Source organism: Euphorbia lathyris, chromosome 9 (genome assembly GCF_963576675.1).
Source record: "Euphorbia lathyris chromosome 9, ddEupLath1.1, whole genome shotgun sequence".
Taxonomy (NCBI): domain Eukaryota; kingdom Viridiplantae; phylum Streptophyta; class Magnoliopsida; order Malpighiales; family Euphorbiaceae; genus Euphorbia; species Euphorbia lathyris.
This window is the reverse complement of record NC_088918.1, coordinates 24,144,861-24,162,509: the sequence shown is the minus strand read 5'-3', so window position 1 is coordinate 24,162,509 and position 17,649 is coordinate 24,144,861. Positions and strand designations below refer to the sequence as shown.

At 34.0% G+C, this 17,649-nt stretch overlaps 1 protein-coding gene and 1 long non-coding RNA gene across 2 annotated transcripts; both read left to right on the top strand.

The window, feature by feature from the left end:
• The first annotated feature begins 2,273 nt into the window (after nt 1-2,273).
• On the top strand, nt 2,274-11,030 carry LOC136205826 (protein HASTY 1). The gene is made up of 22 exons (XM_065996630.1): nt 2,274-2,922; nt 3,756-3,857; nt 4,437-4,580; nt 4,657-4,737; nt 4,846-4,915; nt 5,206-5,276; nt 5,365-5,528; nt 5,641-5,712; nt 5,816-6,053; nt 6,169-6,231; nt 6,331-6,621; nt 6,720-6,833; nt 6,964-7,090; nt 7,177-7,346; nt 7,437-7,538; nt 7,929-8,032; nt 8,117-8,405; nt 8,506-8,717; nt 9,146-9,649; nt 9,744-10,038; nt 10,145-10,328; nt 10,698-11,030. The coding sequence occupies exons 1-22, from the start codon at nt 2,815-2,817 to the stop codon at nt 10,775-10,777; spliced, it is 3,585 nt and encodes a 1,194-aa protein (XP_065852702.1). The 5' UTR covers nt 2,274-2,814; the 3' UTR covers nt 10,778-11,030.
• A 2,871-nt stretch (nt 11,031-13,901) lies between these two features.
• Nucleotides 13,902-14,834, top strand: LOC136206717 (uncharacterized). The gene is made up of 2 exons (XR_010676398.1): nt 13,902-14,061; nt 14,555-14,834. It is a non-coding gene; the product is annotated as an uncharacterized lncRNA (long non-coding RNA).
• The last annotated feature ends 2,815 nt before the right edge of the window (nt 14,835-17,649 follow it).

Genomic DNA, 17,649 nt, shown 5'->3' with positions numbered 1-17,649 from the left:
ATAATATTACGAATAAAATTACATCATTCGCCGTTTTTTAGAAAATGATAAGAATAAAATTAGAACTTTATCCCATATATATAAATAAATAAAGGAATACAAAATTATGTAGCCATGAAAAGCTACTAAACTTGTACAAAGAAAAAAAGCTCATCCAAGTGCTTTATGGCATGTCATAAAGATAAAAGAATAATATTCAAAAAAAGAAAATCCACCCAAATGACTTATTTTATTTTATAATTAGGGCTTAACAACTTATAGCCGACCAACTCTTTTTTAAGCATATAAATTATGACCTATCCAAAATTTGAGAAAAACAAGAAAAGGCTATAAAAAAAGTATATAAAACAAATTATGACTTATAAATTCAACTTTTTTAATATTTTGAATAAATAGTTGCGATAATAAATTTTAATGAAATAAATGAATTTATAAATTGTATAAAATATAAAAATTTTATCTTTATAAATCGACTAAACCATATCCTTAGTCTTCAAGGCACTAAAAAAGAATAAGCAAAAAAGAATAAAATTCAAATTACAATGCATCAAATTTTGATGTTTTATATTTAGTAATATAAAAAATTAATTTTTAATATAAAATTTGGTTAATAAATTTTATTCATTTTTTAACCATTTAAAAGCAATTTTTTTATATATACAATGTGACAATAGAAAAATTATGATTTTTTTTATTTTCAATGGTAATAAATATAATTTTAAATTCTAATAAAATAATTCACATTACCTCCTCTTTTCTTTCTCCGCAACAAAAAAGACAAAACAATAACTGTCTCCTCTTCTCTTCTCCTTCAAACTTTTTTCTCTCTTCTGGTTCTATTTTAAGGAGGAAGAAGGAAGTTTGTCTTCCTTCTTTTTCCTCACACCGGGTTAGATTTTTTATTTTTTTATTCTTATTTTCTTTTAGTTGGTGTTTATATATCTTTTCGGATCTCTTTATCCATCTGAATTGTATCTGCTCCCGATAATTCTTTTATTTATACCATTTTCGGATTTAGCAAGAACGGAAACGATTTATTTTATCCGCAGATCAATATATCTATGTGGTTGCAACAAAAGAAATGACTCATGTCCAAATGTTCGGAATGGCTTAAAGGATGAAGATTGGAATGCAGACGCTCTTTTGCAGATTTGGATTTCCAGGAAATATATGATTTATTGTTTTTTTGTATTCTTTTACCTTTAATGGTTTGTTTTGCTCATTGTAGTCTTTTTTATTCCTTCGTGGATCATGTGAGGTGTTATTCCTTACTGTTTTATTGTACTTGTTCTTCTTTTTCTATCTAAGGAAAGTATAAGCATTTCCATAAAAATAATTCACTTGGCGGCGGCTGGGCACGAGGGGATGTTAGGTGTTTCCACCCTTTCTGATCCTCCTATCTATCTTTCTTCTCTCCTTTTAGAGGACAGAGTTGGGGTTAGCTTTCCTAGGCTGATCCCAGGTTAGTTTTTGTCTCGGTGTTAGTTTGTTTTCTTTGCTGTTTCTACCAAACAAAAAAAAATATATAAATAAAATAGATACATACCTAAATATAACTCTATCGTTTTTGGAAAATATAAATTCACCCTTAACTTATAAAATTGTAAAATTCTACTTATAGCTTTTCCAATCAAGATTAACTAATTTGAATGAATTCATTTGACTAATTTGAATCAAATTTTCTTTAATTAATTTAAATGAATTTATTTGACTGTCCGTTGTCTTGAAACAGTTTAATGTATTTTGGTAGTATAAACCTTTTATACATTTTTCCTTTTTGATTTTTTTTTGTGCTATTAATTTGCACATTGAATACTTTTTTTTTTTGACTCAAGAATCTGAAAATCTCATATAACAATAGGATTTGCATCCTCAAAAATAGTGTTTGACAACCATTCCGGAATTTCGGAAGACACAAAATCGTTAGCATTGGAATAGGCCTGCTTAGCTACCAAATGTGCAGCCCTATTCGCTAAACGAGGAGTAAATGATAAATTAAAATCAGGATTGGATCCTAGAATGAATCGACAGTCATGAATAAGAAAACCAAACTCCGAGATATCTTTTTTGCTTGATAGAATCGCATCCGCAACTACTTTTGCATCAGACTCAAATTCAACATGTGTGTACTGCAGAGCCATCAACCAAATCATACTTGTTCTTAATACTAATGCCTCGACCACTCGAGGTTCCTGTACCCTGCAACACAGCTGCTGCTACAGAATAAAAAGGTTCCTGTTGCATCCCTGACCACCGCTCCCATCTCACACCTCCCCTCCTCCATGAATAACGCCGCATCAACATTACATTTAATTGAACCTAACGCTGGGGGCTTCCATTTCGGAGAGGGAACAGAATGAAGAAAGGAGAAACTGGTTAATACCTGCGGGAGTGGGCGTGATGGACCTGCTGAATCTGGCCGAGCTGTACTTGACGCCACTTCCTGCTGCTGCCGATGATCAGGATTCGCTGGGCGCTGGTTTGCCGGTGCCGTTGCTGCACCATGTTTGGAAAGTTAAAATAATTTAAGTTTTTTTTTTTAAATAACGGTAAAATAAAATAATTATCCTAAAAATCCTTTTTACCTTTGGAGAGAATCAGACATGGAAAATTGCACATGTGATACAGAGAGAAACAATAAAACCTCAGGAGAAGTAACATTGAAATAGAATAGAAACCCTCTCAGACACTACTTCTTCTTCTTCTACAAATTATCATCTCTGTTTAGGGCTGTTTTCCCCTAAAAACCCAGCCTTTTCAATTCTTTTTACTCTACTCTTTCTTTCAATTCCAACTATTCCTTTAATTTTGATAATGGAGGACACTAACATGGCAAACAATGTGGCTAGAGCCATTGTTGCAGCTCTCGACTGGAACTCCACTCCCGATGCTCGCAAAGCTGCTGTCAATTTTCTCGAGACGGTTAGTACTGGTGGTTTCATAGAGTTTCGGGGGTTAGGTTGTTTTGACTATTACTTTGCTTCTCTTCTATTCTAACCTTGCTGTGAAGTTTTTATTGGTGTTAAAGCTTGTACGCCATTTTTGTTTGTGGGTGTTCTATCAATTGTATTTGAATTTTGATTGTTCTTTGTGGATTGAACTTGATTGATGTTTTACCTTCTTGTAAGAGGGTATCATTGATTGGCGAATTATTTACATTCTTGCTGTTCAATTTAATCAGTATGCTTTTTGAAATTTATAACTTTGGAGAGTTGGATCAGAGAGTAAGCAGTGCTAAATATGTAGCTTTTTATGTTCGCTTGTACCTGGACTTATTAGATGTTTAGAAGTCTGAGAATCATTATGTTAGAGTTAGACAGTAGACAGAGGTTCTACTCTAGTTTTGGACAGGGTTATAGTGGTTAGAGCTTAGCAGGGAAAGATGCACTATATTGAAATTTTACATGTGGATTTGAAACTGTGGACACTATTCTCAAGCTACTAGGCTTCTTTGGAGTCTGGTTTAGTCGAGAAGTAATGTTGAAAGTGATTCACTAGTTAATTGAATTTTCGTGTGCTAAGCAATTGGTTGGATTATGAGGTTTGATGTTTGGTTTAATAGATTTGAAGTTGAGAGAGGGTTGTGATTTGTTTTTCTTTCAGAATTGGAGCTTTCTGATTGTTCTATCAAATAATCACTTCCTCTTTTTATTACGATTGTTATGCCTGGTCCTTTCCTTTCCTTTTATTTTATTTTTTTGAGTAAAATGCGATTCGGATTGGACATATGATCTTCAATCTTCAATGGTATGCAGATTAAAACAGGCGATGTACGAGTTTTGGCAAATACATCATTCCATCTAGTGCAAAAGGGTTGGTCTTCTGAGATCCGGTTGCATGCTTTCAAAATGCTGCAGGTAAACTCATACATCACTGCTCTTTCTTTTTGGTTGAGATACATCCCGTAGATAGTCTACATAATAAATGTATGGCATGCTTGGCAACTATAGGCTGCTACAAGACAGCTATAGGCTGCTATAGGTCTGATAGGTTCCTTAAGTTTAGGAGTAATTTTTAGGAATATCTTGTATATATTATGTGTATTCCTCTTCAATTAAATATGGTCCTGTACTCTTTCAGATTACATGGTATCCCGTATATTTCTTTGTATTTACACACTAATAGGAAGATTTTGAAAGACCCCATTTTTGAATTTGAGGAGAAATTTCTATAGAAAGAACCATGTATAAAATTGCAGAAGAATGCTTCTTGCAAAGATCTTGTCCTTGTTCCCACAAAGAGCCATGGGGAAGATCAAAGTCTTCTGTATTCAGTGTTAGCTGTAGCTCTACTGGTTAGGGCTTGTGCCTTTCTTATTTTCTGTAAGGAGAACAAAATTAAAACCTTCTGCAGTTAGATCTCGGTTGAGTTGCATTTTCTATGAAAGGACTTTCTGATAATCGTTAGATGGAATAAAACATGTACAATTTCTGCAGCATTTGGTCCGGTTGCGGTGGGAGGAGTTAAGCCCAACAGAACGCAGGAATTTTGCAAATGTAGCTGTTGAATTGATGACTGAGATTGCAAATTCAGGTGAAGAGTGGGCTCTGAAAAGTCAGACATCTGCCCTAGTTGCTGAGGTTCTTAGCACATTGCTCTTGAATATTGCAAACTGTCTTATTTGTAGGCGTGTACTAATTTCTTACTCTTCTACAGATTGTTAGGAGAGAAGGCATAGAATTGTGGCAAGAGCTGTTCCCATCCCTGGTTTCTCTGTCCAGCCAGGGTCCTGTTCAAGTATGTATGCCCTGTCCAGTAACCTCATGTTTGCTTGAGCCATTGTATTGCTTCGCTTTGCTTTAATCAAATTTGGATGGTTCTGATCATCTTGTTTTCTTGTATTAGGCTGAGTTAGTTTCAATGATGTTGAGGTGGCTTCCTGAAGATATTACAGTCCACAACGAAGATTTAGAAGGTCTTCGGTGACCCATCTGGAGTTTGACTTTTCCACATTGTATCTGTATTCTGAAATATTTATTTAGAAAATCAAAACTCCATATTGTAAATACTGCCATTTCAGATCCCCAAAAGAGGATTAATTTAGCTGCTCTATGTTTTGAATTTGTGTGAAGTTCATATAGTTTATATCCTAAGTTGTAGCTTTGTGTTCTTTCTCTCATAAATTTGTCTGTGAAGATTTTAATTTTTGTTATTATACTTCTTCTGTTCTTTGCATCGCTTATCTTGGTCTTGAATATATTTCAGGTGATCGGCGTAGGGTTTTGTTACGTGGGCTTACCCAATCATTGCCTGAAATTTTGCCCTTACTTTACACTGTAGGTCTACACCTTTATGTTCGTCTCAACTGTCTGTTTCTTGTTTTCTTTCTCGGTTTTCATTTTAAGGTCTTTATTTCATTTACAGTTACTGGAAAGACATTTTGGAGCTGCAATGCATGAAGTTAGTAGGCAACAACTGGATGCTGCAAAACAGCATGCTGCCACGGTGACAGCTACTTTAAATGCTATCAACGCATATGTTGAGTGGGCACCTTTGCCTGATCTAGCTAAATCTGGCATACTTCATGGGTATGATGATTCCTAGAGGATGATTTAAAATCATTAGCATGAATTGATATCTCGCTTTCTCCATCATCAGTGTGATTGGTAATTAAGTTTCTGAAACCTCTGTGGCTTCCAGGTGTGGTTTTTTACTTTCTTCTGCTGACTTCCGTCTTCACGCCTCTGAGTTTTTCAGACTTGTCTCCCCAAGGTATGACTATTTGTTTCGTTAATGAATTAATAGTTATATTTTCTTATTTTCATTCCAAAGTGTACTTTCTCTTGACCGTTGTTTATGCAAATGGGATTTTCAGGAAGAGACCTGTTGATGCTTCTACTTCTGAATTTGATTCTGCTATGAGTAACATCTTTCAGATCTTGATGAACGTTTCCAGAGAATTTTTATCCAAATCTGGGTCAAGTTCTGGGGTTATAGATGAAAATGAATTTGAGTTTGCTGAAAGTATATGTGAGAGTATGGTGTCCTTAGGTTCTTTCAATTTGCAATGCATTTCCGGTGATAGCAGCGTACTCTCTCTTTATCTGCAACAGGTAGCTACAAAAAAATTTAACCTGTAACCAGAATTACAGAATTTCATGAAAGGCTTATGAATTCTCTTGACTTTTGGACAACCGTTCACAATCTAACTTGTTTACTTCATGTCAGATGCTGGGCTTTTTTCAACATCATAAACTAGCTCTTCACTATCAATCCCTGCTGTTTTGGTTGGTGGGTGGAATATTTTAAATGCATTCACTGTCTGCATACCTGGCACATTTACCGTTTTTGGTATTGGTAACTTTTGATATTTATTTCTTGCTTATATAGGCGCTAATGAGAGATTTAATGTCAAAGCCAAAAGCTATTTCGCATTCATCAGGAGATGGTTCCGCAGCTAATAGCATGACTGCTGGTTCTGGACAGGTGGATAATGAAAAATCAAAGATTTTAAGTATATTAAGTGATGATATTTGCAGTGCAATTCTGGATGTCTCTTTGCAACGCATGCTTAAAAAAGAAAAAGTGTTTCCTGGGTCATCTATTTCTCTTGGAGCAATGGAGCTATGGAGTGATGATTTTGAAGGCAGGGGGGAATTTAGCCAGTATCGTCAGAAGCTGGTAAAGTTGACACAGATGCCTCTTCATCATCGTCTTCTTCTTCATTGTTATTTCGTATGTCATATTTGCATGTTACTGACAGTGCTCTCTTGTTGCAGTCTGAGCTTATGAGGTTTATTGCCTCTTTCAAACCCCTAATTGCTGGTGCTAAAGTTTCTGAAAGGATTTTTTCAGTCATCAAAAGTCTCTTGATTTCATCAATGCCTGTTCAGGTGAATCTGTTAACTCTTTTAAGTAGCCCTATTTGTGGATATCTACTAGGATTTTCATTTTAATGAGGTCTTGCAATTACAGTTTTCAACCTTGTACTTACAGTGATATTTCTGTCCTGCATAAATTCAGGAATTAGCTATAATGGAATGCACACAAGTGGCTCTTGAAAATGTTGTAAGTGCAATTTTTGATGGATCAAGCGAATTTGCTGGGGGGAGTTCTGAAGTTCATCTTGCATTGTTTAGAATATTTGAAGGTATCTTGCTAATTTCAGTTTCTTTTACTGATTTTTTTTTTCTTTTAAAAACCTTAAGGCTTCCTAACGAGCTATTGTTTTTCTAGGTTTGCTTCAGCAATTTCTTTCTTTGAAATGGACGGAGCCAGCTCTTGTTGAAGTTATTGGACACTATTTGGAGGCCTTGGGTCCCTTTTTGAAATATTTCCCAGATACTTTGGGCAGCGTTATCAATAAACTATTTGAGCTTTTGATTTCACTTCCATCTGTTGTTGAGGTTATCTTGAAATATCAGTCTAAATTTTCTAAGAATTAGTACTTCCAAACTGATGCCATACTTAGCTGTTGATTTTTATTTGCTTGTCAGGATCCTTCAACAAGTAGTGCACGTCTTGCAAGGTTGCATATATGTACATCATTCATCCGGATAGCTAAAACTGCTGATAAAAGCATTCTGCCTCACATGAAGGTGCTCTTCTGTTTTTATTTTCACTTTCTTTTAGTATTCTGTTTCTTGGGAAAATTAATTTATTTTGTCAACAAAAAGAACCCGATTACTTGTGGAATGATTAATGTACTTAAACTTCTTTGATTTGAGGGTACAAACTAGAGAAAATCCACTAGGGATGGGAGTGAAGCAATTGATATCTGACTAAACCATTGCGTATGCAGAGTCCCTACATCATAAAACTATAACTAATGCCCCCTGAAAATGTAGTGGCAAAAAGGATGAAGTTGTGTCATTCGACATAATGATAAAGTTAACTGAATTTTGTAGAATATAGTCATGCATAGACTAAAGGGAAAGTTCTATCTCTTATTGATCTCATATTTAATTTGTGATTCTGTTTTACTTCAGAGTATAGCAGATACCATGGCATATATGCAAAGAGAAAGTTGTCTTCATCGCAGCGAACATAATCTTCTGGGTGAAGCATTTCTCGTTATGGCTTCTGCTGCTGGGTAATGCCTTAGAATGAAAGACTATTTTTACTAATAAATTTCAGATAACTTGCTAATTACTGCAAGTTTCTTAACTTGATGCAGGATTCAGCAACAACAAGAAGTTCTTGCTTGGTTACTTGAACCTTTGAGCCAACAGTGGATAAAGCCAGAGTGGCAAAATAATTATTTATCCGAACCACTAGGTTTGGTTCGTTTGTGCTCAGAGACACAGTTTATGTGGTCGATTTTCCACACTATAACATTCTTTGAGAAGGCACTTAAAAGGAGTGGAAGCAGAAAAGGCATTTTAAATTTGCAAAACAACCCAGCAAGTACACCTTTGCATCCTGTGGCTGCACATCTACCTTGGATGCTGCCTCCTCTTTGTAAAGTAAGTATTGCTTTAAGAGCTGACAATGTTATTTTTCATCTTCATATATTCTGTACATGAAGGCCATTATTACTAATAATGTGATTTGCTTGATTTACAGTTGCTTCGTGCCATACATTCACTTTGGTCTCCATCTGTGTATCAAACATTGCCTGGAGAATTGAAAACTGCCATGATTATGAGTGACAGCGAGCGATATGCTCTTATTGGAGAAGGGAACCCCAAACTGGCAAAGAATGCTATAGCAGATGGATCTCAGGTTGACAATGAATCTGATTTACGAAATTGGTTGAAGGGTATCAGAGACAGTGGGTAAGTATGAGTAATTTCTTGGTGGCTTTTTTTAAGTTATGCCACTAATATTGTGGTTCTATTTTGTATGCATTGTGATAAATTTTAGACTCATAAGCATTGAGGATGCTTGTATTTGTAGGCAGAGTTAATTAATTCAACTTTTTTTTTTTTTGATCCATTGAAAAAATATATCTAATCTTATAATGTGAAAAGAATATGGAAGCCTGAAGAAGTTCTTACTGAAACTATGTGCATATGACAAGCATAATCGGTATTTATTCAAATACAACCTTGGTGATGCCAAAATTCAACAATACTGCATAGATGCTTGCTCTTTCTTTTTGCATGTCTGAGTCCATATACGCAACTAATATGATAATTACAATGATCTATCAACTATTGAGAAATTTGTTACATGATATGTTGATGCATCTTCTACATTTCAGGTACAATGTTTTGGGCCTGGCGATGACCATTGGAGAACCATTTTTTAAATGTTTGGATATTAATGTTGTTGGTCAGGCACTTATGGAGAACATTGAGTCTATGGAATTCAGGCATATAAGGCAGCTCATCCATTTAGTTCTTATACATTTGGTCAAATCTTGCCCTTCAGAATTATGGGAGGTCTGGTTGGAAAAGCTGTTGCATCCTTTGTTTCGCCATGTGCAGAAAGTTCTTAGCTTGTCTTGGTCTAGTCTTCTGCGTGAAGGCAAAGCTAAGGTACCAGATGTTCATGGTGTGCCCGATGGCTCAGACTTGAAAGTGGAAGTAATGGAAGAGAAAATACTTCGGGATCTAACTCGTGAGACATGCTTACTTCTTTCTATTATAGCTTCACCTGGCCTAAATACAGGTATTCCTTCTTTAGAACAATCTGGGCATGTCATTCGTGTTGATACATCCTCTCTGAAGGACCTGAATGCATTTGCATCTAACTCTATGGTCGGGTATGTCTTTTGTAAAAGTAGATCCCGCAATTTGTTTATGGAATTTATATGTTTCTTGAGTTGTGCTAATGTCTGACATTGTATTCATTCACAGTTTCCTCTTGAAGCACAAAAGCCTAGCCGTTCCAGCATTGCAGATTTGTATAGAAGCTTTCACATGGACAGATAGTGAAGCAGTCACTAAAGCTTCTTCCTTTTGTGCTCCGGTTATACTTTTAGCTATACTAACAAATAATTCTGAACTCCGAGAATTTGTTTCGAGAGATCTGTTTTATGCAATTATCAAAGGCTTGGAGCTCGAGTCAAATGTCTTCATCAGTGCTGATCTGGTTAGTCTTTGTCGAGACATATATATGCATCTCCGTGATAGAGACCCAGCTCCAAGACAGGTAAATTCTCATTTTTACATACTATTTTGGTGCATTGGAGTAAAATGTTAGTTGAGATAGATTGGACAGTTCCTAAACATCAGGATGTTTTACGTTATTTCTCCAGGCTCTACTCTCTCTCCCTTGTATAACGCCTCAAGATTTGGCTGCTTTCGAAGAAGCCTTTACAAAGACATCTAGTTCTAAGGAACAAAAGCAGCATCTAAAGAGCTTGCTTTTATTAGCTACTGGAAACAAGCTGAAGGCACTTGCTGCTCAGAAAACTGTAAATATTATTACTAACGTCACAAGTAAGACCCTCAACGCCTTTTGATTTCTTTATAGCATTATGGCCGCCATATGTACTCCGTAATATCTGCTACAAAATCTACATTCATAGGCAAATTATATTCAGCCAATAATTTGTAGGCAGGCCCAATGGCTAAAAAAATTCTAGAAAAGGTTCATGCTTTGATTCTCATTTAATTTGGTGAATGAAAACACAGAATTGTAGATCAATACTTAACCATCTATGTTGCACGGAACTGTAATATAGTCTTGAAAACATAGCCGGGAAACGGATACAACTCATAAGAGAAGTTTTCATTTGTATGGATTGAGGTAGATAGTTATTAATCCCTCTTGAAAATAGCATACTTACTAGTTTGAGTGTTTGACAGCGAGAACTCGAAGCTCCGTTAATGTTCCGGAAGCCAGACTAGACGAGGGGGATTCCTTGGGGTTGGCAGCCATTTTATGATGTAATTGAGGATGATTGGAATGATGTACAGATACAAGTTGAACAGAAATAGAAGAAGAAATCTGGTTTTGAGAAATAGAGAGAGCTAGTATAGAGAATACAAACAAAGGCAGGTTTTATTTGCCTTAATTATGAAGATCCATTCCCATCCCATCCCTTCTGAATTAATGTAAGTTTGTAGAATGTGATGGAATATTCCCTTACCTGATGCTGTTATTCCCTTATTATGTTATTGTTTGTCTTTTTAGCTTTTTGAGATGTGTATATTGTCATCTGATTGCTGCAGTTCAACATGTCAAAACTTTGAATTCTCTGCTTGATGTTGAACATCTCACAAATACCCTAATTTCGATATGTATTTTAACTTGTCTAAATCGCTTCTCCTCGGAGGTGTAACATTAGGGGGTTAATTATATTACTTTAAATAAGTTTAGGTTAACAGGTTTTGTTGAGCCAAGTTGAGGGACCTAATGTATTTGTACAAATTGGACCGAGCAATTAATATAAGATTGTTTCACCGTTATTGGGTAAATACAAACATAATATCTGAACTTCCCCTTTTTACACTTCGGTATTTAGACTTTTTACGTAAAAAAAAAAAAAAACATCTGAACTTCAGTTGATATGATAATATAGTATCTATTATCTGTTACAACTATAATTGGTATGGTTAACCATTAAAAATGTGGGTAAATTATAACCATTTTATATTTTTAATATTTTGGTATCCAAATTTCATTTTTGTACAAAAAAATATTCGGAAATGGTGGGTCCTGTTCTAGTATTAGTGACTGTAAATACAGTTGATGAAAAAGCAAATCAATTTTGAATATTATGAGAAAATTTGTATAGTTTTATGGTACGGTAAATTTGTTAATAATTTTTTATTTCATTATTCCGAATTCTTCGGATTTATTTTGAATTTTTGGGGATTCAAAGAAAGAGGTAAGAAATTGTTTTAAAAATAGAAGAATAAAAAATGAAAGAATTTTTGGGGATTCAAAGAGGTAAGAAATTGTTTTAAAAATAGAAGAATAAAAAATGAAAGAGAGAATGAAAAGATAGAAATGGAAAAGAAGGTTAAATTGCCTTTACAACTTAGGTGAGTTCCATATTTAAATAAAAAGACCTTGTTAGACTATGCTTTTTATGCAATAATGAAGTCTAAGTATTGAAGTGTGAAAGAAGTTAAAGTTCAGTACCATAGTTGTAACTTATTTACATTTTTAATGGTTAACCAGTTGTAGATGGTCAATAGGTACTATAATGTCGAACTCGACATCTAGTTTAAGTGATTTGAAGCTCTAAGGAGGTGTTTGGTTATTCTTTTTTCTCCTATTGTTTGTTTTTTCACTTCAAAACGGAGAGTTTTAAGTGTTTGGTTAAATAATCTTATTTGTCTTTTATAGTAGAAAAGTAGTTTTTATAACAAAAAAAAAAAAAATTCTTAGTATTTTTTAATAGCAAATAGACTATTAACCACATAAATCAACCTTCAGAAACTATATTTTTTTTTACAAATATATGTCAATTTCTGAGTGGGACACTTGACAGCTTCAGATTAATTCTACTAGTGTCATCAAGTTAATATGGTCAAATTAATTTATTTTAAATTAATTTGATCCTTCATAACATGTTTATGGATTAATTTAGGGTTTTGATATATGTTAGGGCTGCATATAGATTAGTATTTAATTTGTTCAAAAGTCGAATGTAATAATAAATCTAAATACTGAAAATACATAACAAAAAAAAAAAAAAATCATACTCCATCAACAAAATACTGAGATAAGGGTGAAATTTACTTAAAATTGTAGTGTTTTGTACCTTTAATTTGGCTTCTTTATTTAACTTGGGGTACCCCTCCTGCAAATAATAGAATAATTAATAATGGATCTGTAATCATGTCAACATATTAATTTACAATAAAAATAAATTGAAAATCTCCACAAAATAGTATCACCTTGGCGTGTTTTTGTTAGCTATTTGAATTTGCTTAGCGTGGAGAATTGAACTTGCTTATAGTGATCAATTATAAAAAAAAATTGTTACGGATTAATCAGGGACGGACATAGATGCTTTCCATTGTCGGAACCACCCCTATCATGCGGGATCCCGACTATTGGAACTATCTCTATTATGGACAAACTTAGTTTCTTATTTCCGATAAATTAAGATTTGGGGTGATTAATTAAGGGTGTTGCTTCTTACCGCCCCCAATTTACCTCATACCGTCCCCATTTGGACAATTTTTATCTTTTAAAAAAAATTAATTTTTGAAAAAAACGTCAAATTTGGTCTAGGTGGGTGCTAGATCCGCCCAGCCAATAAGCTGGGCGGATACATCACCCGCCCAGACATGGTCTGGGAGGATCCAGCATTCGCTCAGCAAATGGCTTGGGCGGGTAGTATATCCACCCAAGCCATTGGCTAGGCGGATCTAGCACCCACCTAGACCAAATTTGGGCCCATGCACAATCCTATACTTTTTAGCGACGGAAAATACAAAATTTTCTAATTTTTTGTGACGAAAAATGCTAATCGTCACAAAAAATATGCATTATGTTCATGATTTTTTTGACAAAAAAAAAATGTAAATTTTATTGTTTCCGACTCATAATCATCCATTTTCGAGATTCGAATTGTCGCATATCAATTATTTTCATAATTTTAATTATTATTGTTCGAGTTTGTGATTTTAGAGAAAGAATTTTTAGTTTTTTTTATCAAAATTATGAAAAGGGCAAAAAAGTCCGAATGGGGGCGGCAACAGTAATTTGGGGGCGGTATGGAGCAAATCACTTAATTAACTCATTGAGTTTGTAAGTTTGTTCAAAATGACTCAATCTGTTTTTATAGTCCAAATCTAATTTAATTTCAGAAATAACATACATATAAAACAAAACGAGTATGATTTATCAATTTTTTTTTAATATATGCGTGCGTAAAATTGATCCAGACGGACCAATAGTGTATTTGCTAGGATGGATGTAAATAATAAAAAGGGCTGGTCTGGTAGGTGGTGTGACTGGTAGTTGAAGAAGAAGAAGAACAGGTAGAAAAGTGTTAGTTAATAAGAAGTTATTAGATGCTTCTAGGTTAAGCAATGTCTCTATATAAACATCTTCTTCTCCATTCCATTACTATTTTTCTTGCCTTATTTCTCCATACATTTTGAAGAACAAAAGAATGCCACCGGGATGGGGTCCTCCAGGTCCAGGTCCAGGTCCAGGTCCGGGTCCATGTGGTCCTTTTTGCGGTATATGTGACTTGCTTGCTGCTTGGTATGTTACTTTTTTTTCTTTCAGCATTTTGATTAGAAATAAGAGTAAATTTGTTTCTATGATTTGGCTATTGGAAAAATATCGAACTCTAAAATTTAATTATAATGTCTATTGATACTTTTCAAAGTTAAAATAGAGAAATTTTATTATAAGTCTGACTTATATCAAATCAATAATTTAAGATTTTTAATAAATAAATCATTAACAATATATAATTAATCAATTAAAATGTATTAAAGTATTAAGAGAGCAATTTTTATGATATCTTTATTCTGGTTCGGTTCTTGTTACTATTGTTGGATTTTCATAAATGGAGTGTTGTGTAAATGTACTTGTAAATCTTCATGTTTTTCGTAAACGTGGAATGTAGTCACTTCTCCTTGCTTAGACTTTCTTTTCTTTACCAGAAGACTAATTAATTTTATGTAATGGTGATAAATGTTTGTATATAATAGATCGGTATCATAATAAAATTTCTACGTGTTTATTGCAGCGCGAGCTTTTTGTGCTGTTGTTGGTTAGTACAAGACTGTTTTGGTGGTCCAAGAGGCCCACCAGGTCCATCTGGGCCTCCAGGCCCATGGGGTCCTCCTCCAGGCCCACGTTGGTGATATGATTCAACTTTATGTATTTCCAAAATCAGGAATTTATCTAAGCACTGTTTGTAATAATTTTATTATTTTCTTTGAAAAAATGAGTTAGTGGATCTCTTATTTATTTACTGAGTTCTTATATTAGGCACCCGATCTTCCATATTATTTGGAGAACCTCAATTTATGTTTGGACACATATATGGTGATCTCACGTAATAATTAAAATAGTATGACCTCTTATAATAAATGTAAGTCCATATTACACATGTCAAAATATGTATGAGAGGTTCTCTATTTGACATAGAGAATCAAATGCTTCTAATAATTTGCCCTTACTTACACGGGTGATTTCATATTTATGTTATTGATATTATTTAGTTTTATCGAATTCAAATTATCAAAATTTGTGATATTGACACTTTGATCTATAAAAACATATGTTTATGCTTACCTATATGACCTATTACTTTCCCGACAAATAGTAATCAATCATATTTAGTCTAATTTAGGAGTTCTTATATCAAGCACCCGGTTTTTCATGTCACTCGAACGACCCTCAATTCACATTTGGACACGTGTAGTGTGACCTCACGTAATAATTAAAATAGTGGGGTCTCTTATAATATATGTGGATCCATATTACACGTGTCAAAATATGTATAGAAAATCCTTCATTTGATATGGAGAACCGCATGCTTTTAATAATTTATATACTTTTGATGAGTGTTTGTCGCAACATAATTGTTATAATATTTTGACAACCTACTTAGTTGTTTCAACTTTCATATAATACACTAAAAATCACTTGTTCACTTTGCAATCATTCTCCACATGCGATTTAATAGGTTTCCTTATATATATGCTAAACTTTTTTGTCGGAATCGAACCAAATGTGATTTATTATTATTCATTAGAGCTAAAGAATGAACTTTTTTTTTTGGCAGGAGAAGTGAAAATCTTCTTCTTTTTTTTATAGCAAAACTTATAAAGCATAACTTAACTGGAATTTTTCATATACAGAACAATTTTAATTTGAAAATGAAAATTTTTTATGTGCAAATTTTGTTATACGTATGTAAATACAATTGACAGTTATACGTGAGAAGGTCAATATCACAAAATAATAGATGAGAAGATAAATATAGATATTTTTTTTATAAAAACTTCTATATTTTTATTACTACTTATGTCAAATATTATAACATATAATTAATAAGTCTATTTGTTGGATGGGCTTTTGAGAGTCATGGCCCCGCTTACGTTGGCCTTTAATGTAAAACAAATATCCCTTTTTAATGGTGCATTTCGAATCATTGCATGTGAGACAACGTCAACGCCTGTCGTCCGATGGTAGGTGCAATTGATATCAGTTTGCATAGGAGGAAAGTTAATAATCATTGCCTTTAACTTGATGATGGTTACATATTGATGAAGTATCATATGAGCCAACTATTTGGTGTAGAACCTTTTCATGTTCTTGTAAGACCTTGGTGGATCATATTTCGAAGAATTTACTCTTTCCCCTTTTTATAAAGTCGTGCATTTTTTAGAATAAGATTGAGTATCTTTTCCTCTTGAATACTCGTTTTTTAGTACTTCATTGGGTGTGCATATAAGGGTTTGTAGATTTAAAATCAACAAAAAACGAAAATGTAAACAAACTCTAATTTAAAATGAAAAGAAACACTTAATTAATTACCTCATGGTAAACTTCATACCGATAATGTTGAAAGTAAGTAACAACATTTCCATCCCTCTTCATTCGAGTACGTGCTGGAACGATATCATTCATATTAACAACATTGATAGAATGAGTCACACAAAAAGACAACTTCCAACAAAAATGTCTCTCATCTTCTATCCCGCAAGTCTAACAACTGAGACTTCACATTCTTAATCAAATGCATGGCTTGAACAATATTTTGATCTCTTTTTTGCAACAAATTAGACAAATCATTTGTGTATGCCAATATTTGTTTCATCAAATACAAAATAAATACAAAGTCATAGCTCTCCATCCTCATCGTCAAGGTCCTAGCAAAGCCACTATCATCGCCATCCTCATAGACATTAAAAAGCACGTCTTTTACTGATGGCCACATTGAATGTAAGCGTAGTAATGTTGTGTAATGTGATCCCCATCTAGTGTCACCTGGCCTAGCTAATCCAGTTTCTTGATTTTTTCCCTACCACTAGTAATTTCTCCACTCTCAATGCGTTCAACTATTCGATCATGTTGAAGTTGTCTAAGATTGTCGGCTCGTTTACAAGATGCTCCACTCGTGTTCACAATCATAGTAACTAGAGTAAAGAAATCACAAACAATTTTGTTTGATCCTTTTGGCGACTGCAATAATCACCAATTGAAGCTGATGAGCAAAACAATGAACATAGAATGCATGAGGATTTTCTCTTAAAATCAAGGTCTTCAACCCTTTAAACTTTCCTCGCATATTTGAAGCGCCATCATATCCTTGACCTCTCAATCTAGACAGAAATAATCCATGCTTGGCAAATAATGCATCAATAGAATCTTTTAAACATTGTGATGAAGTCTCTTTGACATGAACCACCCCTAACAATCGTTCAATAACTTCTCCACATTTGTTGACATATCTAAGTACTACTGCCATTTGTTCTTTCACAGAGCTATCACGAGATTCATCAACCAAAATAGTGAAACACTTATCACTAATATCATTTAATACAAGAAGTGTAGTCTCCACAGCACATGCATTAGTCATTTCCTTTTGAATAGTGGGACAAATCATAAGATTATTCTGCGGAGCATTAATTCCAGAAATCTTTCCAACACATTTGTTTTTTGAGGGCTACCATTCAAGCAACTCACGAAAGTTTCCTTTATTAAAAGAAGTTGAAGACTCATCGTGACCACGAAAAGACAAGCCTTGCCGCAATAAAAAATCTAATCACATCTAAACTAGCAGTCAAACGCACGTGATAATCAAATTCAACCTCTTGACTTTGCTTTGAC

Bases quoted from the DNA above. Each gene is read 5' to 3' on its own strand.
- LOC136205826 (XM_065996630.1), top strand. From the start codon at position 2,815: ATGGAGGACACTAACATGGCAAACAATGTGGCTAGAGCCATTGTTGCA. The intron at 5,277-5,364 runs GTAGGTCTACAC...TTTCATTTACAG, and splicing joins TTTTGCCCTTACTTTACACT to TTACTGGAAAGACATTTTGG. The intron at 6,054-6,168 runs GTAGCTACAAAA...ACTTCATGTCAG, and splicing joins TCTCTCTTTATCTGCAACAG to ATGCTGGGCTTTTTTCAACA.